This window comes from Mobula birostris, chromosome 3 (assembly GCF_030028105.1).
Source record: "Mobula birostris isolate sMobBir1 chromosome 3, sMobBir1.hap1, whole genome shotgun sequence".
Taxonomy (NCBI): domain Eukaryota; kingdom Metazoa; phylum Chordata; class Chondrichthyes; order Myliobatiformes; family Myliobatidae; genus Mobula; species Mobula birostris.
The window spans coordinates 47,419,737-47,444,459 of NC_092372.1; the positions used below are offsets into that span (position 1 = coordinate 47,419,737).

The window sequence follows — 24,723 nt, forward strand, 5'->3', positions numbered from 1 at the left end:
TGGTTTTATTTGATCTTCCTTAATACTAGCATTTAATAAACAAAAGTCTGCATTAGTATTAAATCCATTCTGATGTTACATGCAGAGTTTTTAATTTAGAAACCATGATCCTTTCTGATAATAATACCACCCCTAATTCCCAGCCTCTGTTTATGATTCCAGCATCAAAGGAATTGGTTTATTGAATTCCTGACAGTTTAAGGACGTAGAACGGTTGAACTCTGTACAACTGAAAATTCCGGCTATAACAATTACACTTTGTATCTCAACACCGAATTTTACTGACATTTACCTGAATCTCCAATTTATTGTTCTTTTGCAGCTTATAATCTCCCTGCTTTATGAACATCATTTAATTTGACTTTTTCTAGTTGAAAGTGGATGACTTCACATTTCCTTCCATAAAAATTCATTTGATGTATTTCACCCCATTTTCTTAGCCTTTTGAACTAACGGCTCCCATCTGTGCAGCCTCATCTTCTTTAGAACCATCTCTAATCTGCCTCTCAACATTTCATGTCAGTAACATTTATATACCTGAGTATGTTGTAAGAATTGCCTTGCCTTTATGCAGTCTCAATATTAACAGCTTTAAGTTGCTTTAATACAGTGGATTCTGGTAATTGGGCCATTGGTTAATTGAGCAGCCGCTTATTTGGGGCAACTCTTAAAGAAATCAAAAGTAATTAAGAAAATAGCTGTGATTCTCTCCCTTTATTTGGGACACTATGCCACTTAACTGGGACAGACTGTTGCTGAACAGTTACTAACATCAGTTGCATGCGCTTGTGTGGCTGTTAGACACTACATTGTGCTTGGAGCACCAGTTATGTGTTTGTGTTCAATAAGCAGTGATCTTTTTTTTTAATCACTGTTAGTTGGCAAGAAATAAGCTGTAGGACAACTCAGAACTGTTTTGCTCAGACTTGACAATGCGAGAAATGGCAGGGAGCGAAAATAAAACTATTTCAGTACTTCAAGTTAGGAACTAAGAAGATTTGATGGTATTGATCATCATCTTGAATGTTACGATGAAAATGAAGATTTGGAGGATGCAATTGTCAAAAGCATTGTATGAAGACAGTCAATTATTAGTACGCGGAGTCTATGCTGAATCTGTTCATTTACAGTCAGTCAAAAGAACTTGAGGGTCAACAGAGGGAGGTGATGGGCGGGAGAGGAGAAGAGGTAACAGGCCAGAGTGGTTGAGGAAGAAAAGGTGGGAGGGGAGGCAACACTTCATCTGTGAATCTTTGGGTTGTCTATTGTATCCAGTGCTCCTGATGTGGCCTCCTCTATGTTGGTGAGACCCGAAGTAAATTGGGGGACTGCTTTGCCAAGCACCTCCCCTCCATCTCCCAAAAGCAAATTTTCCCAGTGGCCAACCGCTTTAATTCCTATCCCCATCCCCATTCCCATTCCCATTCCGACATGTTGGACCATGGCTGCCTTTCCAGCCATTATGGGGCCAATCTCAAGGTTGCCCTCCCCCCCCCCCCCCCCCCCCCCCCGAATGTTCATGCCTCCAAGTCGATGGTGTTAACAGTGATTTCTCCTTCTGGTAACTTTTTTTTTTCCTCTTTCCCCTATTCCTCACTCTGGCCTCTTACCATTTCTCCTCTCCTGCCTGTCACCTCCCCGTGATGACCTTCATTCTTCACTTTCTCCTGTAGTCCACTCTCCACTCCTATCAGATCCCTTCATCTCCAGCTCTTTACCTTTCCCATCTACCTGGCTTCACCTCTTACATTGTAGCTTGTCCTCCTTCCCTGAACCCCAGTATTTTATCCTAGCATCTTCCCCTTTCCTTTCCAGTCCAGTTGAAGGGTCTTGGCCCAAAATGTCAACAGTTTATTCAATTTCATTGATGCTCCCTGACCTGTTGAGTTCCTCCAGTGTGTTAAACAGTAATTTTTCTTCTTTTTTTAATATACCTTTTTAACTGTTTCTGTTAAAGTTTGGCTAATTGGGGCAGGCACTTATTTGGGCCAAAATGTATAGGTCCTGATGTGTCCCAATTAATTAGAATCCACAGTATATGACAAGTTGGTGAAATTGCCTGGCATCCAATTCTTACTGGGTGTCCTTTACACACTTTGTATTGAAGAGCGCTGAATATTCTACCAGGGTTTGGTAGACATTGCGTTGGCTTTGATGCAGTTTGCTTTTTATCAAAAGTGTAAACAGTTAGACAATTTTGTTTTTATTAAAAGTGCAAACAATTATATCTTTTTTAAAAATTCACCAGCAGATACTGCAAACAGACCTCATCGGACTGTGTTCACACGAGCCATTGAGGCATGTGATCTCCACTGGCAGGACAACCATTTACAGCACATTATTAGCAGTGACCTCTACACAAACTACTGTTACCACGGCGACAGTGAAAATTCACTGTTTGACTCTCATGGGTGGCCGTTATGGCACGGTAAGTGGCTAAACCGGAAAGATCTTTGCATGACTTGTCCCTTTGTCCAGTTTCTATGGCATTGCCGGAGAAATCAGAGGCCTGTCCTTGAATACGGTGTCTGTTTGAAACTGCTGGTTTATAAATGTGCAGTTTCTAATTCCTATCACAAATATTTCTTTGAATCTTTGTCGCACAAATTAGTACTTTTTCTCTTGTCAAGATTCCTTTTCTCTATATTTCTTTGGGACTTTAGAGCATGTCCCGACAGCCTGTGCCCGGGTGGATGCCCTGCGATCTCATGGATACCCTAGAGAAGCTTTGAGACTAGCAATAGCGATTGTCAATACACTGAGGCGACAGCAACAGAAACAGCTTGAAATGTTCCAGGCACAGAGAAAAGGTAAGCTGCCAAATGCTGAAAATGGTGCATTGTAGTTCATTTCATGAGTTTTATGAGTCACAGATGATCTCTTGTGCAACTGGCAAAGCTGTACTGTTGTCTATCGAGTCCTCTCAGGAGCCTTTGTGGTTGACCACTCTGCTGTCATCTTACTCCAGTCAAGAACACGAGGGTCAACAGAGGGAGGTGATGGGCAGGAGAGGAGAAGAGGTAACAGGCCAGAGTGGTTGAAAAGGAAAAAATGGGAGGGGAGATGAAGGCCTCTTCATACAGGCCTTTCTCTCCTCTTCATTCTCTGTCCTCATGCGTGGTCTCAATCTGAAATGTGAACCATCCATTTGCATCCGGAAATACTGCCTGGCCCACTGAGTTCTTCCAGCAGCTTTTTTTTCATTCTTTCAGCTGGTTCCATTTTCATATACAGTGGATTGGGGCACATTGGAACCAGTACAATTTGGCCCAAATAGCCAAAGTTTCATGAAATTGTTAAAAGGGTATATATAAAAAAAGATAAACTACCATTTAACTGAATAACAAATTATATATTTAAATGAAATACAGAACAAATTAGAACACTCTCACTATTACTACAGTACTATAAAACTGTGTATTTGTTCTGAATAGTTTATCGACAGAGATATTCTTCCAGTGTTGTCCTTCGCATAATGCCTATTCTTCTCTGTCTATTTTAAAATCAAAATTAAAAATAAACATTTTTGAAAATTTTTGAATCTGCATCTGTAGGGCCAAGCACACACAATTGAAGCTACTTAAAACCACACATACACAAAGCTGGAGGAATTCAGCCGGTCAGGCAGCCTCTATGGAAATGAACAAACAGTCAACGTTTCGGGCCGAGTGTTGCTTTGGATTTCCAGCATCTGCAGGGTTTCTTGTGTTTATGATTTGCTATTTAACAACGGATCATTCTAAGCATGGCATTGTGTCTTAACAGCCACACAAGTGTACGCAACTGATTGTACTTGGAAGCTGTTTGGCAACAATCTCCTGTCTAATTAAGCGGCATAGTATCCCAAATAAACAAAGGGAATCATGGCTGTTTTCTTGATTTAGTTTTTGTTCTTTGTCAGTTGTCCCAAATAAGCGGCTGCCTCAATTAACCAATGGCCTAATGAACCAGGATCCACTGACACCCTGTAACCTCTGATTCAATGCAGTGGCTTCTCCTCATCCTCTTTTTTAAAAATCCCCCCCCCCACCCACTCCTCCCCTTGGCATTATTGCTGAGGATACTTGGGGTTGTGAAAATTTGTGTTCCATTCCCATGTCATGCTGTGCTCACCAGCAACTTCAAGATGCACATTTAGGATGAAAATATCCAACTTAACCTTGTTACCTCGTTTCAGAATCTTTTCCCCCACCTCTGGTGTGGTACACTGCATTTCTCTTATCAGATATTTGGTGGGCAGAAGTTCCTTGCAGTTTGCTTTGGGAAGGCCATGGGCACCATCTTTAGACTACACCACAGACGTGATACCTTAGCCGCAAGTTCATCTTTTTTTCTGTCAACAGTCTAAGGTTGAACCAATCTGTTGGTTGAACGAATTCATTCACAGTCTTGCTGTCCCATCTGTTACTAAATGGAGCTCTATCACAAAGAATTTTTACTTTGTCGTTTGATTCTACTTTCCATCTTCTATCCGATGAAAATTGAAGTTAATCGAGCGCATTAGCCAGGTTTGAACTAATAGTTCACCATCAATCTTGTGCCTTTGTTAGTTCTTTCCAGTGGGTTCTACGTTTTCCTACTTGATTTTGAAGGCCCTCGCTGCTGATTTCCATTGGTTTTGCCAGCACCACAGAACTCGGAAATCAGTCTGTTCTACCATTTCTGGCCTTTTGCTCATTTTCTCTGCTATAATTGCTCCACTTTGCTACCCTTCTCTAGTTGAGGCCACTAGGGGATATTTCATCTTTTCACACCCCAGCTCCTGCACCCTCCTCTGCTCTGTCATCATCAAGGGACCCCTTGAAATCTGATTTTTGCCCGAGCATTTCGTCATCTGTCTTAATATTCTCTAATAATGCTCACAGTCAATTTTGTTCTTTGTAATGCTCAGTGATAAGATTGAATGCTTTAATATATTAAGAGCACTTTGTAAATACTGGCAATTATTTGGGAAAATTTATTGAAGCTGTCTCCAAAACCCTAGAGTTAAGTAAACATGTGATCGTTTACACCAGTCTCATTTAAATATTAATAAAATCCAATTGCATCCTTTTAGTGTATCATGTATTTTGGTGACTGTACTAGTTTAGGTCTTAACTTCATGTTTGGGTAAATAAAAATAAATTTGCATTGACAGTCTCGTAATCTTTAATTGCTAGTTGTATTGATTAAGTTTATTGACCGATTATTTCCTAATAAACACTGTTTCTTCACAAAGGTATTACAACAATAACCAATCTGGAAGGATGGGTAGGTCACCCATTGGACCCTATTGGTTGCCTGTTCAGCACACTAATGGATACCTGCAGAGTGGATGATGAAAATTCTGGGTATTCGGAATTCACAGGTATTTGGAATTGCCATCTGATGGCCTCTTCCCAGGCACAATTCAAATTTTGGTTTGAGTCGCAGTGTTGTCTGCAATATTAAGGATGTGAAGTACAAGTAGTTTACCTGAAAAAGAAATTGTACATTAGCTGATCTAATAAGATTCAGTTAGATGTTAGTTTCATTTGCTTTGATATTCAGGTTTCAGCAGGGTGAAAATAGATGCCTAAATTAAATTTTAGTTAACCATCGCAAGGAGAGTCTTATTCCTCAAGGGAATTATTAATTATTTCTTCAAATAATTTCTCTTAATAGAGAGGAAATTAGATAATTTAATCAGCCTTATTTACACTTGAGAGCCCTTTTTTGGGTTTAACCAGTTCGCAATAAAACTTATGAGAATCTTCCATTCAGTTTTCCACAGAGGCTTCATTTACTCTCATATTACTTGTTAGCCCTGTCTCATTGCACAATGCTGTGTCTAAAATAGTTTTGTAACACTTATTTGCCTGCAAAAGGATCTTAACTGCAGGCCATGTACACATTTTGCTAATTTAGTTTGCCCTTTCTACATGAGACTGAAGTGCAGGGTGATTAATGTATACTCCTCCTTTCATCGTCTTCTAATCATAGCATCAAACACAGAATAAAACAAATTACTGCCCGGGGGCTGAGAAAACTAGTCTCTCTCATACTGGCTCTACATAACTAATTTTCTATACCAAGATCTTTTCGGGTGTTATTATCAGGGCTACTGCTGGTGCTTGATATATTGGCTATTTTATTAAAACCATGTTCTCTGGAATGTTTAGTTTCTTATCTTGGCCACAATGCCTCAGTAAGGATGACTCTTTTTATGACATCTAATTTGTTATGAGTGCATTGTGCATGTGGATAGAATGATTTGAATGTTTTCCTCTTATTTGACTCTAATCCCAATACAATATTAAGTGCTTTGATCCTGTTACACAGTTCTATATCCAAATTACTACCGGACATTACTGTATTGACTTTAACTTCTCTTTATGTGTACGTCTCTATTTACCTTGCCTAAACCTGCCAGTTCTTAATACTTTAAAACCCTAGTTACTATACCAACTATTGGATTCACCAATCTGCATATGGGTGGAGTGATGGACTGGGGCTGGCTTGTTTCCTAAGAATTTAATTTAAGGCTGTCAATTAGTTTCAGTTAACACATTTGATTAATGCAAAAGTAGAGTAATAATAAACATGTTTTTATTTTGGTGCAATACTCATATTTAACAAAATCCAAACCTTCGTCTGGATTTACAAAGAAATGAGTTTACATATGTTCTACCGACTTACATTTTCTCCACGTTTGGGAAGATCCTGAAAGCCCACCTGTTGCAAGCCATTTAAGTGGGCTGGGGATTGCTACACAACGAGCCTTACCTAGAGAACAGCTGGAAAACAGCTTTGACAGGTGGTTAAGCCATGCTTACTGGCTTTCCCAGTGGCTTGGCTACCTGTCAAACTTGTTCCTTTTATGTAAGAAAGCAGCCCTTTTTTTAAAAAAAAAAGATACTTAAAAATGAATGAAACTGTAAAATGTATAACAATATATAAAGACATTAAAGATGCATACTCCAGTAAAACATTTAAATACAATTGATTTAAAACATTACTACCTTGTAGTTCTGTTTTTAATTGCTCAGGTGATCAGACTTCCAGCAAACTGTCATTGCTAGTTTGAGAATTAAGTGTTTTTTTTTAATGTGGATCACCAACTGGATTCTTCCCTACCACTTTCAAGATCTACTTCAGTTAAAAGTAGATGTTATTAACTCCGGTACAGGGCAGGGAGCAGTCGGACCTTATTCTCAAGACTTAGGAGAACTAGAAATGGACATGAAAAGGACATAGTGAGTAGAATTAAGGAAAGTCCCCAAGGCATTCTACATGTCCTTGAAGAACAGTCGCGAGGGTAGGAGTGATCATGGATAAAAGAGGAAGCGTGCCTGGAGTTGGAGGAGGTAGGGAAGGTCTTCAATGAATACTTTATTCACCAGTGAAAGGAATGTTGACAAATCTAAGGACAGCATAGAACAGGCTAATATGCTGAAGCAAATTGAGGTTAAGAAAGAGGATGTGCTGGAAATCTTGAAAAACTTTTGTATAGAATTCCTTGGAGGTGGACAGGATATACCCCAAGTAACTACAGGAAGCGAGGGAAGAGATTTCTGAGCCTTTGGTGATGATCTTTGTGCTCACTGGCCACAAGAGTAGAACCAGAAGATTGGAGGATGGCAGGCATAGTTTGATTGTTCAAGAAGGCAATAAAAATAGCCCTGGGAATTATAGATCAGTGGTGGACGAACTACTGGAGAGGATTCTTAGAGAAAAGATTTACGAGCATTTGGGGAAGCATTGTCTGATTAGGGATGGTCAGTGTGGCTTTATAAGGGCCAGGTCATGCCTCATGAGCCTGATTGACTTATTTGAGGAATTTACAAAACAATTTGAAGTTCGAGCAATGAATGTGTTGTATATGGATTTTACTAAGGCATTCAGAAAGGTTCCCCGTGGTAAGCTCATTCAGAAAATCAGGAGGTATGGGATCCTGGGAAACTTGGCTGCATGGATTCAGAACTGGCTTGCCCAAAAAAGTCAGACGGTAGTAGTAGCTGGAAAATATTCTGCCAGGAGTTTGGTGACTAGTGGTGTTCTGCTGGGATCTGTTCCTGGATCCCTGCTCTTTATGATTTTTGTAAGTTACTTTGAGAAAGTGGAAGGGTGGATTAGTAAGTTTGCAAATATCAAAGTTTGGTAGTGTGGATAGTTTAGAAGGTTGTCTGTTGCAATGGGACATTGGTAGGATGCAGAGTTAGGCTGAGAAGTGGAGATTCAACTTGGAGAAGTTTGCATTGGTACTTTGGATGGTTGAATTTGTAGCAGAGTACAAGGTTAGTGGCAGTATTCTTAGCAGTGTAGAGGAACAGAAGGATCTTGGTGTCCAAGTTCATATTTTTCGCAAAATTGCTGTGCAAATCGTTAAGGTAGTTACAAAGGCGTGTGCCATGTTGGCCTCCATTTCTTGGGGGATTGAGTTCGAGCTGTGAGGTAATGTTGCAGCTCTATAAAACTCTGCTTGGGCTACATTTAGAATATTGTTCTCGTCCCCTCATTTTAGGAAGGATGTAGATGTTTGGAGAGGGTGCAGAGGGAGTTTACTAGGATGCTGACTCGATTAGAGAGTGTATCTTGATGGTTGAGTGAGCTAAGGCTTTTTGGAGTGAAGGAGGATGAAAGGTAACTTGAAAGAGGTGTACAAGATGAGAGGCATTGTTAGAGCGGACAAGTGGACAGCCACTGCTGCCCCCCCTGTAGTGGTCATGGTTAATGTGAAAGGATATAAGGTGATTAGAGGGAAGTGTGGGGGGTTGTCAGAGATGGGAATTTTTTTTTACAGTGGTGAGTGCATAGAATGCACTGATGCATATTATGGTTGAGGCAGATACATTAGAGACATTTTAAGAGACTCTTAGATAAGCACGTGGATGAAAGAAAACTGGAGGGCTATTGGGAACGTTAGGTTGATTTTGGAGTAGGTTTAAAAAGTCAACGCAATATTGTAGTTTAGACGGCAGAATTAGGCCACTTAGCCCATCGAGTCAAGTTATGGCTGATTTATTTTCCCTCTCAACCCCATTCTCCTGCCTTTTTCCTGTAACATTTGACACTCCTAATAATCATGTACAAAGAACAGGTTATGCTCATTTGACAATAGATCCACAACAATGAGCATATGGCATTGTACAGAACATCCCAGCCCCAGGGCCAAATGCCTGTTTTTCCAGCCATTTTTGTTTTCATCCTTTTCTGCCTCAAGCAGGAGGCAGGATTGGCCTCCCCAGTACATATCTAGACCCTGGAACTGACTGGGTTGCAGTCATGTCTTCCTGTCCCAGCCATTAACTAAATCTAAAACACTAACTAAGCCAGGCCTTTTCCTCCAGTTATAATACCCAAGTACCGAAGTATCTTTGGAAGCAATTGCATCTCCTTCCCTGCACTGTCCCTCTGATTCTGGCTCAGTAACAATGAGCTGAAGTTATTACAAAACCCAGCAGATGTTGTGAGGGGTGACGGTGCTTGTCTTTTCTACTGTCAACTGACTCCTGGCAATTTGAGTTAATTATTTTAAAAATTAATTGGTTAGATTAGTTGATTTACCCGGTTCAAATTGGTAAATAAAATGAGGGTTTCTGATTTAAAATTCTCAGGCCGTGTAAATGGTTCAGAGGGATACTTTCTCGCTTTGCTGTTTTGAATTCTCATTCTTGTTGGATTTCCAGTTTCATACTGTTGATTACAATCACGTTGTCCACAGTGCGGTCTGTGCTTTTGGTCCTCAGAGTTTCTAACCTGCAAAATTAACAGAGAAGGGCTTGTGTTTATACAGCAGCTTGCATTGGCTCAGAATGCCCCAAAGTGCTTTACAACTAACAAAGTACTTTTGAAATGTAGTCACTGTTGTGTGAAAGGGCTGCTGTTAATGAAAAGACTCGGCCGGAGCTATTTTTAACCAGGCCTTCTGGGGGTCAGATGGGCGGGGGTTGGGGATTGGTGATGGGAGAAGCAGTAATGAATGTGGTTCAGTGGGGAGAATTAATCTCGTCCGTAGGTTGATCTTTAAACCAATTTTTTTTTCCCTGATTACTATCATATTGCACTGTTGCTGGGAAAAGGACTGAGTGCAGAGGTTGTTTTTACCCTTTGGGATCCCTCTAGTGGTCTGATCGAGGAATGACTAACCAGTGGCTCTGATCCAAGCAACACACATCAAAGTTGCTGGTGAACGCAGCAGGCCAGGCAGCATCTCTAGGAAGCGGTACTGTACCTCTTCCTAGAGATACTGCCTGGCCTGCTGCGTGCCTGAAACATCGACTGTACCTTAGGTGGTTTTCATTTTTTCCTGGTTTCAAGCAGTCTGCTTGAAGGCTTCTGAGAGTTTAACTTGCAGTACACAAGTTTATTTGGATGAATGGAAGTTGGACCATCATACAGTAAAGAAACGGGCTATTTGGCCCACCATGTTCATGTCACCATCGAGTACGTACCTATACCTCATCCCATTCACCAGCACTTGCTCTGTAGCCAGTTCGCCTCAGCTCGTCAAGTGCATTTCCAGATGCTGCTTAAATCCTCTGTCTCTCTGTCTCTCTGTCTCTCTGTCTCTCTGTCTCTCTGTCTCACCTAAAGGCAGTGTGTTTTTAAACTTCTGCCACCCTTTGAGTGAAAAGATTCGTCCTCTGATCCCATCTAAGCCACTTCCTCTTCATATGCCAGGGGAAAAGCTTCTTCCTGTCTATCCTCGATGCCTCTCATCATTTTTTTTTATACCTCTGTCAGTTCCACTGCACCAGTCCCTTGTCACCCACCCAATCACCTCCTCTTCAAGGAAGACAAACCAGCCTGCTTGCTCTCTGCCCATAGTTGAAGCGTTCCCGAGGAATCCCAGGGCGAAAATGGCGAATAGGGTAACCATAATTTTAAGGTGATTGGAGGGAAGTATAGGCGGATATCAGTGGTAGGTTTTTACACATAGTGGTAGGTGCGTGAAATGCTCTGCCGGGGATGGTGGTGGAAGCAAATACATTGGAACATTTGATACGCTCTTAGATAGGCACATGGTTGAAGGAAAAATGGATGGCTGTGCAGGAGGGAATAGGAGGTGACAGGGTGGGTGACAAGGGGTGTAAGCTTGATGATGGGGTTCCTTGCTGTTGATGGGGATGGTTTGTGTCCTTGGACTGGGCTGTGTGCACGTCTCTGTGCAGCTTGTGTTTCTGTGCATTCCTCTGCACCTCCAGTACAACCACGTCCTTCCTAAAATGTGGTTCTCAAATTGCCCTCTACATTTCTTTTTAAACTGCACGTCACAAATATGCATGCAGGCTAGAGCTTTCAAAATTGAACATACAGTGGCTGCATTTACTTCCTTGACTGCTGGAGGTGCTTAATAATGTAGGGTTATGATCCCAGGGACAGCAAGTATGCTGAAATGAGTTTCCTCATTACAACTATAGTTTGGTTCCATATTTCAAAAATTTGTTATGGCTGTATTTTAAATGAATATTGTTTCACATACAAAAAACGTAATGCATTTATGTATGCCTCTGGTTTTATTTTCACAGAAACAATGGGGCAGCTGAAGTTGCTTGAGTATCAACATCTACCAGCGCACAAGTTCCTGGAAGATGGGGAATCTTATTTAACATTAGCTGTTGAAATAGCCCTGATTGGATTAGGCCAGCAGCGAATAATGCCTGATGGTTTGTATGCACAGGAGAAAGTGTGTCGCAATGAGGAACAACTGATTGCAAAGCTTCAGGAGATAGAATTAGATGACATGTTGGTGAAAATTTTTCGAAAACAAGCTGTCTTCCTACTAGAAGGTAAGTTTAACTAGGCTAAAATTGCCTTTATGGATTACTACTTTGCTTTCTGTGTACTTAATGTTGTACTTTAATCTACCTGCCAGTCTACCTTTGTACTGGAGCTTGCTGCCAATGCAAAGACTGAGAATGTTGCTGGGCAAATTGTAGAAACAAACACACCTTTCCTTTCTAATGTGTTAGCATATCCTGATTATTATAACCTTAAATGTGAACAAGTGATATCCTTCAAATAATCTAAAAACATGATTTTCTCTAACCCACAAGAAAAGGAGTGTGCAGTTTTAGCTTTTAACATAGAACATAGAACAGTACAGCACAGTACAGGCCGTTCAGCCCACAATGTTGTGCCGACCCTCAAACCCTGCCTCCCATATAACCCCCCCACCTTAAATTCCTCCATATACCTGTCTAGTAGTCTCTTAAATTTCATTAGTGTTTCTGCCTCCACCACTGACTCAGGCAGTGCATTCCACGCACCAACCACTCTCTGAGTAAAAAACCTTCCTCTAATATCCCCCTTGAACTTCCCACCCCTTACCTTAAAGCCATGTCCTCTTGTATTGAGCAGTGGTGCTCTGGGGAAGAGACACTGGCTATTCACTCTATCTATTCCTCTTATTATCTTGTACACCTCTATCATGTCTCCTCTCATCCTCCTTCTCTCCAAAGAGTAAAGCCCTAGCTCCCTTAATCTCTGATCATAATGCATACTTTCTAAACCAGGCAGCATCCTGGTAAATCTCCTCTACCCGTTCCAATGCTTCCACATCCTTCCTATAGTGAGGCAACCAGAACTGGACACAGTACTCCAAGTGTGGCCTAACCAGAGTTTTATAGAGCTGCATCATTACATCGCGACTCTTAAACTCTATCCGTCGACTCATGAAAGCTAACACCCCATAAGCTTTCTTAACTACCCTATCCACCTGTGAGGCAACTTTCAGGGATCTGTGGACATGTACCCCCAGATCCCTCTGCTCCTCCACACTACCAAGTATCCTGCCATTTACTTTGTACTCTGCCTTGGAGTTTGTCTTTCCAAAGTGTACCACCTCACACTTCTCCGGGTTGAACTCCATCTGCCACTTCTCAGCCCACTTCTGCATCCTATCAATGTCTCTCTGCAATCTTTGACAATCCCCTACACTATCTACAACACCACCAACCTTTGTGTCGTCTGCAAACTTGCCAACCCACCCTTCTACCCCCACATCCATGTTGTTAATAAAAATCACGAAAAGTAGAGGTCCCAGAACAGATCCTTGTGGGACACCACTAGTCACAATCCTCCAATCTGAATGTAGTCCCTCCACCACGACCATCTGCCTTCTGAAGCAAGCCAATTCTGAATCCACCTGGCCAAACTTCCCTGGATCCCATGCCTTCTGACTTTCTGAATAAGCCTACTGTGTGGAACCTTGTCAAATGCCTTACTAAACTCCATGTAGATCACATCCACTGCACCACCTTCATCTATATGCTTGGTCACCTCCTCAAAGAACTCTATCAAGTTTGTTAGACACGATCTGCCTTTCACAAAGCCATGCTGACTGTCCCTGATCAGACCATGATTCTCTAAGAATCTTTTCCTACAGCATTGCCACCACAGACATAAGGCTCACTGGTCTATAATTACCCAGACTATCCCTACTGCCTTTTTTGAACAAGGGGATAACATTCGCCTCCTCCAATCCTCCGGTACCATTCCCATGGACAACAAGGACATAAAGATCCTAACCAGAGGCTCAGCAATCTCTTCCCTCGCCTTGTAGAGCAGCCTGGGGAATATTCTGTCAGGCTCTGGGGACTTAAACGTCCTAATGTATTTTAACAACTCCAACACCTCCTCTCCCTTAATATCAACGTGCTCCAGAGCATCAACCTCACTCATATTGTCCTCACCATCATCAAATTCCCTCTCATTGGTGAAAACCGAAGAGAAGTATTCATTGAGGACCTCGCTCACTTCCGCAGCCTCCAGGCACATCTTCCCACCTTTACCTCTAATCGCTCCTACCTTCACTCCTGTCATCCTTTTGTTCTTCACATAACTGAAGAATGCCTTGGGGTTTTCCTTTACCCTACTCGCCAAAGCCTTCTCATGCCTCCTTCTTGCTCTTCTCGGCCCCTTCTTAAGCTCCTTTCTTGCTTCCCTATATTCCTCAATAGGCCCATCTGATCCTTGCTTCCTAAACCTCGTGCATGCTGCGTTCTTCCACCTGACTAGATTTTCCACCTCACTTGTCACCCATGGTTCCTTCACCCTACCATTCTTTATCTTCCTCACTGGGACAAATTTATCCCTAACATCCTGCAAGAGATCCCTAAACATCGACCACATGTCCATAGTACATTTCCCTGCAAAAACATCATCCCAGTTCACACCCGCAAGTTCTAGCCTTATAGCCACATAATTTGCCCTTCCCCAATTAAAAATTTTCCTGTCCTCTCCTGATTCTATCCTTTTCCACGATAATGCTAAAGGCCAGGGAGCGGTGGTCACTCTCCCCCAGATCCTCACCCACTGAGAGATCTGTGACCTAACATACATTCCTTTTTGGAAAGGAATTAATTTATAAACAGTTTTTCAGAACTGGAGAAATGAGCTGGTACTTGGTTATTAACTAGTAGAAGTGTCAATATCCTCATGTATAGTCCAAACTTTATCTAAAACTTTTCCTGTTTCTATTTTCCAGAAATAAATAGATTTGACATAGTGATATTAGATGCATGCATGTGATCTAGCAAATACTGTTGGCAAAGTAAGACAGGACTTTAACCTGCTGTGTCTCAGTCAATAAAATCATGGAGAATGGTAATGAAGAGCAACACCTCCACCAACCCCCAGACTACCTACCAGCAACAATCATTCTCCCATATACCTGGTAGATGTTATGAAGAAGCCCCCATGCATCCCTGGGCAATGGTGGTGGGAGAATGGAATGTTCAATAGTACAGCATTTTGGAAACTGTACGTGAATACCAATAACAAAACAACTTACTTCATACAACCTGATGAATTCTTAAGACTTCCCATTTAAGTGCGTTCAATTTGTTCACTGAGTTCTACCATCTATGTAGAGATGATGACCAGTTAATTTTTATTTAATAATTTTAGATGAAGAATAAACATTGGCTAAGGAGGCAGGGAAAAATATTCTTTAATGCTTTTGGATACGTTTGTGAATATATAAAGTATTAAAACTCACAGGTTACATCTTGCCTGAAAGATGCATCTTTATCAGTCCTGCCCTTTCTCAGTACAGCATTTAACTGTCAGTCTTTCTGGTCTCTAAAGTAAATTTTTAGACGTAATATACTCTTGATGGCTGCTTGGTGTTCAATATAGGCAATGATATTGGGGGCAGAAATGTAATAGTATATTCCCTGTTTGGAAAATATTTGTTGAACTAGAGATCTGGTTGATTTAGCAGAGTACAAAATCTCGTCTCTCCCTCTGAACCTGCTCAATTACTGACCAACTCTGTTTTCAAGTCATAACCTTAGGTGCATTGGCTATAGCCTCATTAACCTTCACTCAATTCCCAAATGTTTCAAAATACCCTCCCAATGATGATCTGACACTTTAATTGTGTACAGCTATAGAAATGGTTGGATTAGTGTACAGAGATTGCATTTTATTTTTAGGCTATATCTATTAGGCTAATTAATGAGGCTAATATTTGCCTTTTTCCTTAGGTGGGCCTTACAGTGGTCTGGGTGAAATAATCTACCGAGAGAGTGTTCCAATGCACACCTTTGCTAAGTATCTCTTTACGTCTCTCCTACCTCATGATGCTGAGTTGGCATACAAAATTGCACTGAGAGCGATGCGGTGAGTATTGGTCATTGCTGCAGACCATTTTTTTTTGCATTGCTAGCATATTTGCTTAATTAGTAATCTTAAAGAACAGCCTGTGCATCCACATCTCAGTCCAATGAATGGCTGCGTAAAGAGAATGCTGTTCTTGCATCTCAGACATCCAATCTATCTGTCGGTGTTGCAGTGCTACAGAATCTGGTTGTGTTGGAGTTAGATTGTCGACAGTTTTAGAGTATTTAATGACAAACTGACGTTAACTGAAATCTTATTAAATTATTCATGATGTCTGAAAATGAGATTTTAGTGAATGTGTGAATAATAAATATGTTGTAATAGATTTGAACTAAACCTCAGGATGGCCGTGGTTATAATTGCCTTCATTTCCACCCCTACCCCTCCTCTTGACTAACCATCATTTGGACATAGGTTATTTAATGGCATTGACAAACTGTCATTTATGGTCAACCTGGTGAAATGATTGTTTTATTTGTACAGTGATTATGCAGCAGAAAAGAGTTAAAATGCAGATAACTGAAATCTTCACCTGCTGCATTGGAGCAGGTAAATGAGAAGTTTTTGAGTCCCAGGACAACAAGAACTCACCAGCTAAGGAGACTAATGTACCTTTGGAATTATACACTGAGTAATATAATTTCAGTGTGTGGAAATGTTTTAATTTCTGACATTACTTGTGGATAAATGTGAGGTTATCCACTTTGGTGGCAAAACAGGAAAGCAGATTATTCTCTGAATGGTGGCCGATTAGGAAAAGGGGAGGTGCAACGAGACCTGAGTGTCATTATATACCAGTCATTGAAAGTGGGCATGCAGGTACAGCAGGTGGTGAAAAAGGCAAATGGTATGCTAGCATTTATAGCAAGAGGATTAGAGTACAGGAGCAGGGAGGTACTACTGCAGTTGTACAAGGCCTTGGTGAGACCACACCTGGAGTATTGTGTGCAGTTTTGGTCCCCTAATCTGAGGAAAGACATCCTTGCCATAGAGGGAGTACAAAGGAGGTTCACCAGATTGATTCCTGGGATGGCAGGACTTTCATATGAAGAAAGACTGGATGAACTGGGCTTGTACTCATTGGAATTTAGAAGATTGAGGGGGGATCTTATTGAAATGTATAAAATCCTAAAGGGATTGGACAGGCTAGATGCAGGAAGATTGTTCCCAATGTTGAGGAAATCCAGAACGAGGGGTCACAGTTTGAGGATAAAGGGGAAGTCTTTTAGGACCGAGATTAGGGAAAACTTCTTCACACAGAGAGTGGTGAATCTGTGGAATTCTCTGCCACAGGAAACAGTTGAGGCCAGTTCATTGGCTATATTTAAGAGGGAGTTAGATATGGCCCTTGTGGCTAAAGGGATCAGGGGGTATGGAGGGAAGGCTGGTACAGGGTTCTGAGTTGGATGATCAGCCATGATCATACTGAATGGCGCTGCAGGCTCGAAGGGCCGAATGGCCTACTCCTGCCCCTATTTTCTATGTTTCTATGTTACTTCATTGAATCATTTGTTTAGGAAATGGATGTTCTTGAACACATCTTTTACAGGCAACTTATCGAGAAAAGCTTTATTATGCATATTCGATTATTGCTAGCGATCATTAGTGGCCACAGTAAAGTTGTTTTGATACTTCCAGGTGCAAAACCCTTCAGCATATTGGATGTTTCTGTCAGGTCAGATGGGCATCCAGCAATGTCATTCAGTGTGCATCAGCCATTTTCACACGTACCGTTAGAAACTGTTAAAGATGTGACCTATTACCAGCATTTTGTACACATGGTAAAATGAGATAAGCCACAGAAAGACAGTAAGATAACATAAATTATCAGGTCTCCAGTTGGACATTGAAGTGTTACTTCCTTTTTCAATGCTCCAGATTTTCTCTTGACTATCTTTGTATCTAATGAGATCTATGGAACACAGGACCAAACTATCCATCTGCTTTTGATAGGAGAATCTTCTCGTCTCCAGGAATTGGCTCTGTGAATCTTGGGACTTGAGAAAGCCTCTTTCTTTATTTTTTCTTCCTCGTTCTTTTTTATAGATAACAAAACCAAAACTGTGCAGTATTCCAGATGTGGCCTTACCTTGTTCTTAAAATCCAATTCTTTCTCAACAAAAGCCGAAGTGTTCTTAGCCTTAACTACTTTTTTTTGAACCTGCTTACTAACATTTCATGATTCCTGCTCTAGAACATCTTGATCCCTTTGTACTTCACTCATTTTCAGACTTTTGATTCCTTTTCCAGAAACGTGTGAACTCGCGCTCCCTCCCATTAAACTGTGTTTACCACGTTTTTGTCCAGTCACTCAATCTGTTTATGCCCTGTTGCAGAATCTCAGCTTCCTCATTACATGCCCTTCACCTAATTTTATACCGTTGGCAAACTTAAACCTTCCTCCGGGTCATTAATGCAAATAGTGAACAATTGTGGGCCAAGAACGAATTCCTGGAGAACTCCACTAGTTGCATCCATCCAGCTTAAAAATGGCCCATTTATTCCGACTCTGTTTTCTGTCTAACTGCTGGATTTCAATCCATGCTAAAACACTTTCTTCAAAGCCTTGGGCTCTTAATTTACATTTATGCCTCTTGTATGGCACCTTGTCAAATGGTCTCTTTACATGTCCCCCAACTCCTTTTGTAGGTCAAATGCCTCTGCACTGAAGATTTTGACTGTGGCTCTGCAGCTGTCTGGGGTAGACAATTTAAATGGCTCCTGACCCGTAAAGGGAAATCTTGCTCCTCATCTCTGAATATGGGGCAGCCCTTTATTCTAGAGCTTAGCTTCCAGATTTAATACTTCACCCTTTCAAACCGCCCTCAGAATCTTGGGACTTAATCTTGTGATTAAGACTCCAAGATTCAGGGTCTTGGACCTTAGGATTTTAAATGTTTCTTTAAGATCACTTTTCATTCTTCTAAGTTCAAATGGGTATTGGTACCACTACAGAGTAAGTGCAGTGCAGGGAAACATAGTGCAAAATCATTACAAGCCCAGCCTGCTTAATCTTTCAACATGTGCCAACCCTTTCATCCCAGGGATCAATGTAGTGAATTTCTCTGCCTCCAATGCAAATATATTATTCCATAAATACGGAAACTGTGCATGGAATTTCAGATGTCGTTTCACCCTGTAAAGTCGCACTAAAACTTCCTGGTTCATTCCTCCTGCAATCAAAGCCAGGATTCTATTGGCCTTCCAAATATTCGCTACGCAGACATGCTAATTTCTTGTTACACGTTGTAGAATCGCAGCTGCTTTTGTTCTACAACTTTTAGTATTTGTAATCTTCATCAACTTCCAGTAAGATGTTGGCACGTTTGGATGCAGCGACCCCTGCAGGGCTAACCAAAGGTGATATTGTCTTCTTTTTTAAGTGTCTTTGTTACGATTGCAAGACCCTGCTGGACATTAAGGTCTACCCCAACAGCGAGGGGGTAGAGAAACTGAGGGAGCTGGACTTGTTGTGTACCCATTCTGCTGCCTGCAACAGAGAGGAGTCGATGCCTGAAAGGGGTGTGCAGTCTAACAGCGAGTGATCATCTTAGTCCTTTTTCTTGCGATTGCAAGTCCCGGCTGGACATTGGTAATGTGGAACACTGCAAGCACAGTTCACTGTTTTATTGGTGAATGGCAGTGTGGAGGCAAGGGATCTGCGTGGCCTTGGTCGTGGCAAGGACTAGACCTCTAACAAGGTGTTGCCTAGTTGCAGCTGCCCAAGAGAGAAGTGTCTGAGTTGGTGGCTCACCCGGAGTGTTGGAGGCGGTGTAACATGTTGTCCATACTGGAGTCGGCACTGCCCTCCAGTGTTTGCTCAGGAGAAGACGATATATTATGTTCAACCGCATTCATGGGCTGGGGGATTCGGACTTTTTTTTTGTGTGACTGTATTTTACTGCATTTTCATATGTACTAGTGTGCCTTGTTCTGTGTATGACTGTTGGGGTACTGTATTTTGCACCTTGGCCTGGAGCAATGCTGTTTCATTTGGCTGTATTCATGGGTATTCATGTATTGCTGAATGGCAATTAATCTTGAACTTGATTTGAATGATGTTCACTTTCAGGTTTCTTCTGAAGTGGGTAACATCACATTTTCCCAACTTGTACTTCAACATTTACCCTTTCAGTATCCCTTTGCAGGTAAATTGATGGATTAATAAATTGTAAAGGAAGGTGCCCCAATTTTTGTGTTAGCAGTAGGTTTGGCCATGTTACTCAGGAGTATTTCATTCAAGTCATCATTATAAGTTGCAAGCAGCTGAGGCCATGGCGCAAATCCGTCTGCATTTCTGTTATTATTTGCCAGTCAAGAAAATGACCATGGGCACGTGATTGGACCAGTTCAGGAATGAGTTGAGATATTGAGGTGTTGACAGAGGACTGATCCCATTAGTAGCTCTATTGTGGATGGAAGACATACAAAACGTCTGAAGGCATGCTGGACTCGTCGTGAACAGTGCAGAGTGTAATTGGAGGAAGATGGCTACAGTAAATTCGTCTAACATCACCTGTATTTAGTTCAGCTTCTGACCTTTCACCTGTACAGGTGATACTTGGGTTAAGTGGTTGGACGTTTGTGGAGGGGATCTGAAAAAAGCTTCAAGTTTAATTGTCATTCAACTTTACATGAATACCCATGAATATAGCCAAATGAAACAGTGTTACTCCAGAGCCGGGGTGCAAAACGCGGTACCAACAGTCCAACACAGCATGAGACACATATAGCAATTATAAGATAGCAGCAAAATACAGTCACACAAAAAGAAGTCCAAGAATGTTGTAGCGGTCTGCAGTTGAGCACAATACAGCTTGTATTCTGAGTGAACACTGGGGGGCAGCACTGACTCCAGCATGAATGCCGCGCCACACTGCCTCTGACACTCTGTTGGAGTACTCGACTCAAACGCCACCTGGTGGCTGCAAATAGGTGACACTGCGGCTTGAGACCTGGACCTCACTATGACCACGGACGTGCAGCTCCTCCGCCATTCACCAGTAAACCAATGAATCGGACTTGCAGCATTCCACGCCACCAGTATCTAACGGGATCTTGTGATCACCAGAGAAGCTGTAAAGACGATCACTCGTGGTTAGGCTGCACACCACCTTCGTGCACTGACGCCTCTCTGTACCAGGTCCGGTTCCTTCAGTCTCTCTGCTAGCACGCAACTGGCTGACGGGGTAGGCCTACTGTACTTAATGCCCCGCAAGGTATTGCGATCATTAAAAAAAATGTTTAAAAGACAATAACACCTTTGGTTAACACTATAGAAGTCACCGCACCTGACCGTGCCACCATCTTATCAATGGTAAGGTCTATTCTGACTATGGGGCACCTGCCTACGTCGCAGTGTTGTAGACTAATACAATTGCTGCAGCACAGGTGGCGGCTGTTTGGCCTGTCTTGGCAATTCATTTGCACAGAATTTCTTTCCTTCCCCCTACTTGTTGACAGTTTCCATTGTGGTAGAAACCACCCCCCCCCCTTTCCCATTCAACAAATATTTTTAACAGAATTTCCCCATATTGTCAACTTGTATGTTATTTGTAATCATGTTGTCTTTGTCACTCATGATCCCTATAAGGGGTCATTTTAATTGAATACTTTTTGCTTCACATTGAATACTAGGTTCCATTATTGTTATAATAAAATCTTGCATCAGTGATTTTAATTTCTATCAACAGTCCTTATCCAATGCATTAGGGTTGTAAAGAAAGGACAAATGTTTAAATATTTACCAATAAAGCCTGTGTCTAAGTAATTTAAAACAAAGCCACTCCTGGATCTGTATTGATGGTGTTCTTGCAACATCTGGTTGGATTTAAGCTAGAAATACATTGTATTTTATTTAAATCAGAAGCCAAGATGTTGTTGGACTGTACTGATGGAAATAGCTGCTTTTACTGTTTTTTAAAAATGTCCTTTATTTGAAAGGATCCAGATGTGCATTTTAAAGTTCAGAGCATTTTTCTGCTGAATGTCACTTGTGAAAATAGCTTAATTGCAAATTAAACGGTGGTGGTCTTTGAGAGGACTTGAATGGCAATAAATCAGAATTTTCACATTGTACAATTGTACATTTTTTAATTTTAGTCAAACTAAATTTATTAATATTGACTCATTTGCATATTCTAGAAAGAAATTTAAAAAGAAAACTTAAATGTGTTTAGTATGGATAGTGGAAGCAATCCATCAAAGATAGATGAATCGTAGAATTTCTTACTACTGTATTGTCAAGCTGTCTTGTGTAAAAATGAAATGATTGGAAACTGTTGACACACTTTCTGGAGCTTTTTTTAAAATTGCAATTGTGCCATATCCTGACCTTGATATCAATTAACTTTCATACCAGTGAAAGTTAAGAGAAAATTTTGAACAATAATTGGTCTCAAGTATATTAAGTGGAGGGCTTCAGATTGCTATACTGCAATTTTTTTGAAAATATCATCAGGAATTTTTATTCATTCAGTAGTATATTATAGGTTTTTTTACTTAATTATATTTTTGTCTAGTGTTTCTATATTTTGTTTCCTCCCAAGTTTTCTGAAATCGACAAATAGCTAAAAAGAAATTAGCACCATTGCTTAACCCTGCAGTTTTGCCTACAGTCAAAAAGATAAAGTTTCTAGAAAATAGTTTCAAAGGGTCTAAGCACCACATTATCCTTTATAAGCATGGTGAAATTAATTTGACACAATAACTTCACCTTGTGTATAAAAAGGACAAAACAACATTCAACTGTTTGTGTGCAGATGAAAAATCCTCAGCAGGTCAAAGGAGGGAGTTCTGCATCTAAACTCCAATAACAAGGAAGAAAATTTGCATTGTGCATTTGTTTAGGAAAAGAATTGTTTGGATCTTAAAAAGTAGTGGTGGTTGACGAAAGTATGCTGCGAACCAGAATTAAAACTGAGTTGCTGCATTTTTGTCCTGTTTGTGAGTGATGGTACCTTCCCACCTTCCCACCCTTCTGACAACGGTCATTGAAGGTTATACTTCGAGGTTACAGGTAGCAGCTTAACCACGTGGGTGGAATTAAACAAATTTTAGGCCTTGTGGTCTCAAATGTTTGACCATTCTGTTGGGAATTTTTTCCAGACCCCACAATGCTGGCCAGGCCTGGGATATGATGATCAATAAGCAGTTCATTAGGGACAAACCCAGAGTTCAAATCTGATTGTGATGTTTTATATTTATTTTTGTAAAGGCTGCTGAGGCAGATTCTTGGATCAATACACCCCTGCAATGGGGACCTGATGCTGGGAATCTCTGACCAGCTCTCTCTGCATATACTTACACTTTTTTTTGGCTAGATCAACTAATCCTGAGATTACTTTCTCTACCTTTCTAAATGTGTGTCTGAAATGCACAGAATTGTGTAGAAGGTATTTAAGTTTAAATCTACTAATTGAAGGAAAAGAAATTTTAAAAAATTTCCTCAAACAAGAGCAACATTTTCTAATTGCGGCAGAAAACCTCTAACGAACAGCATTTAGACTTTTGTAACAAATAGATGGGACAGTTTTGCTTTTAATTTGATGAAGAGGAGTTAAGGTTACATTGAACAGTAATCCTTAATGGTTCACATTAGTAGGTGAGTTAGAAAATCAGCACAAAAATTGTGAGAGACGGGACAGAGGGAAGTCACTTGAGTAAGTGCCTTTCAAAAATACAACTATTTAGGTTTTAAGTACTTCCCATCTTTCAATCCATGCTTGTACATTATGGTTCTTCATCCAAGTATCATTAAATGTAATAAAGATATCTGCATCGACCATTCTTTAGGAATTGTGTTCCAGTGCCTTTTGGTGTAAAATGATTTCCTCCTTTCCCTTCTAATACTTTTACCAATTAAAATCCCTTGGTGATCTGTCTGCTGAGAGAATTAAATCCTTTCTGTTCACCTTGTAGGCCTTCCAGAATTTAATATACTTAAATTACATCCCTACTCAGTTCAAATAACTGCAGCCTGGTTGGTCTCAAGCACAGCAATAAATCTCCAGCCCTGGCATTGGCATTGTGAATCTCCTCCACACACCCTAGCCAGTGTGGTGACCTGAATTGTTGTATACATCACTCGAGGCTTGACCAGTCTGGTGATGTATGCAGTTCTAGCATGGCTTCCCTGCTCTTCTATTGTAGATCTTAGCTGGAAGAACAGATCCTGCATGCTTCCATAACCACTTTGTTTAACTCAGAGAAGCACTCCAAGATCCATGCTATCCTTTAAATACTTTGTTATCTTACCATTTACCTTGTCCATTTTCCCCTAAACACATTATATCAAACTTCTCCGGATTAATCCCATTTGATCATATGCCTGGAATTTTCTTACTATCAGCTACTCAGTATCATGAGCCCATTTATTCATTCATGCCTGAATTATCTGTGTACATCTTGTAACCAAGGAACCTTGTACAGAGCTTTGTGGATTTGCACCACACAGCTCCATAGTCACTGAAGCCAATCTGTTGAGCCAGTTTATCTAACTTGCCACTTCCTCTTGGCTTTTATAGGCTTTTGTTTTCTTGATTGATCCATCATTTGGAGCTTCATCAGGTAGCTTACTAACATCCAGATGTGTTGCTCTCAAAAACTTATCTATTGTTATTCTTTAACAAATCTATGCTAATTGTCCTTGATTTTGCCTAACGCTGGCCCCCTAGGCCTGAGTCGACATAGTAGTAGTAGTCGTCGTCCTTGATTAAGTGTTTGCTTTAACTTTAGGCTTATGTTGATCCTCTGTGTTTTTCTATTACTTTGCCCACACTATAGGTATTCATGGTCATCCTTTATCATTTTTGAAGGCAAGTACCGTATAAATACTCTTCCAGCCTTCCAATAGTCTCTGTATTAGCAAAAGGCTTTGGAAAATATGAGACCTGCAGTAGTTCCTCCATTCCTTCTAGAGCCTAGAATCTTGTATTTTGAGACCTGGTGACTTATCCACTTTGAAAGGTGCTGGATCCACTTAACACAATGGCTCTCTCTCTCTCTCTCTCTCTCTTGCTGTCACACTATCTCACGTTGGATATTTTGTGTTCTTCCTTAATGACAATATCCATGGCATCATACTACTGCTTGGAAACCAGACCAGAGCTATTTGTATAAACACCTGGGGTTTCC

The 24,723-nt window shown here is 40.9% G+C and overlaps 1 protein-coding gene across 2 annotated transcripts in view; it reads left to right on the plus strand.

Annotated features, from left to right (window-relative positions):
* The window catches only part of LOC140195018 (zinc finger SWIM domain-containing protein 6), a 180,732-nt gene that overhangs the window by 136,359 nt on the left and 19,650 nt on the right, over positions 1 to 24,723 (plus strand). The window contains exons 6-10 of one of the 2 annotated variants that reach the window (XM_072252579.1): positions 2,249 to 2,428; positions 2,664 to 2,810; positions 5,219 to 5,347; positions 11,490 to 11,750; positions 15,453 to 15,588. In XM_072252579.1, coding sequence (XP_072108680.1) covers positions 2,249 to 2,428; positions 2,664 to 2,810; positions 5,219 to 5,347; positions 11,490 to 11,750; positions 15,453 to 15,588 — 853 coding nt within the window. The remainder of the gene's footprint in view (positions 1 to 2,248; positions 2,429 to 2,663; positions 2,811 to 5,218; positions 5,348 to 11,489; positions 11,751 to 15,452; positions 15,589 to 24,723) is intronic. The other variant, XM_072252582.1, reaches the window with a different exon arrangement.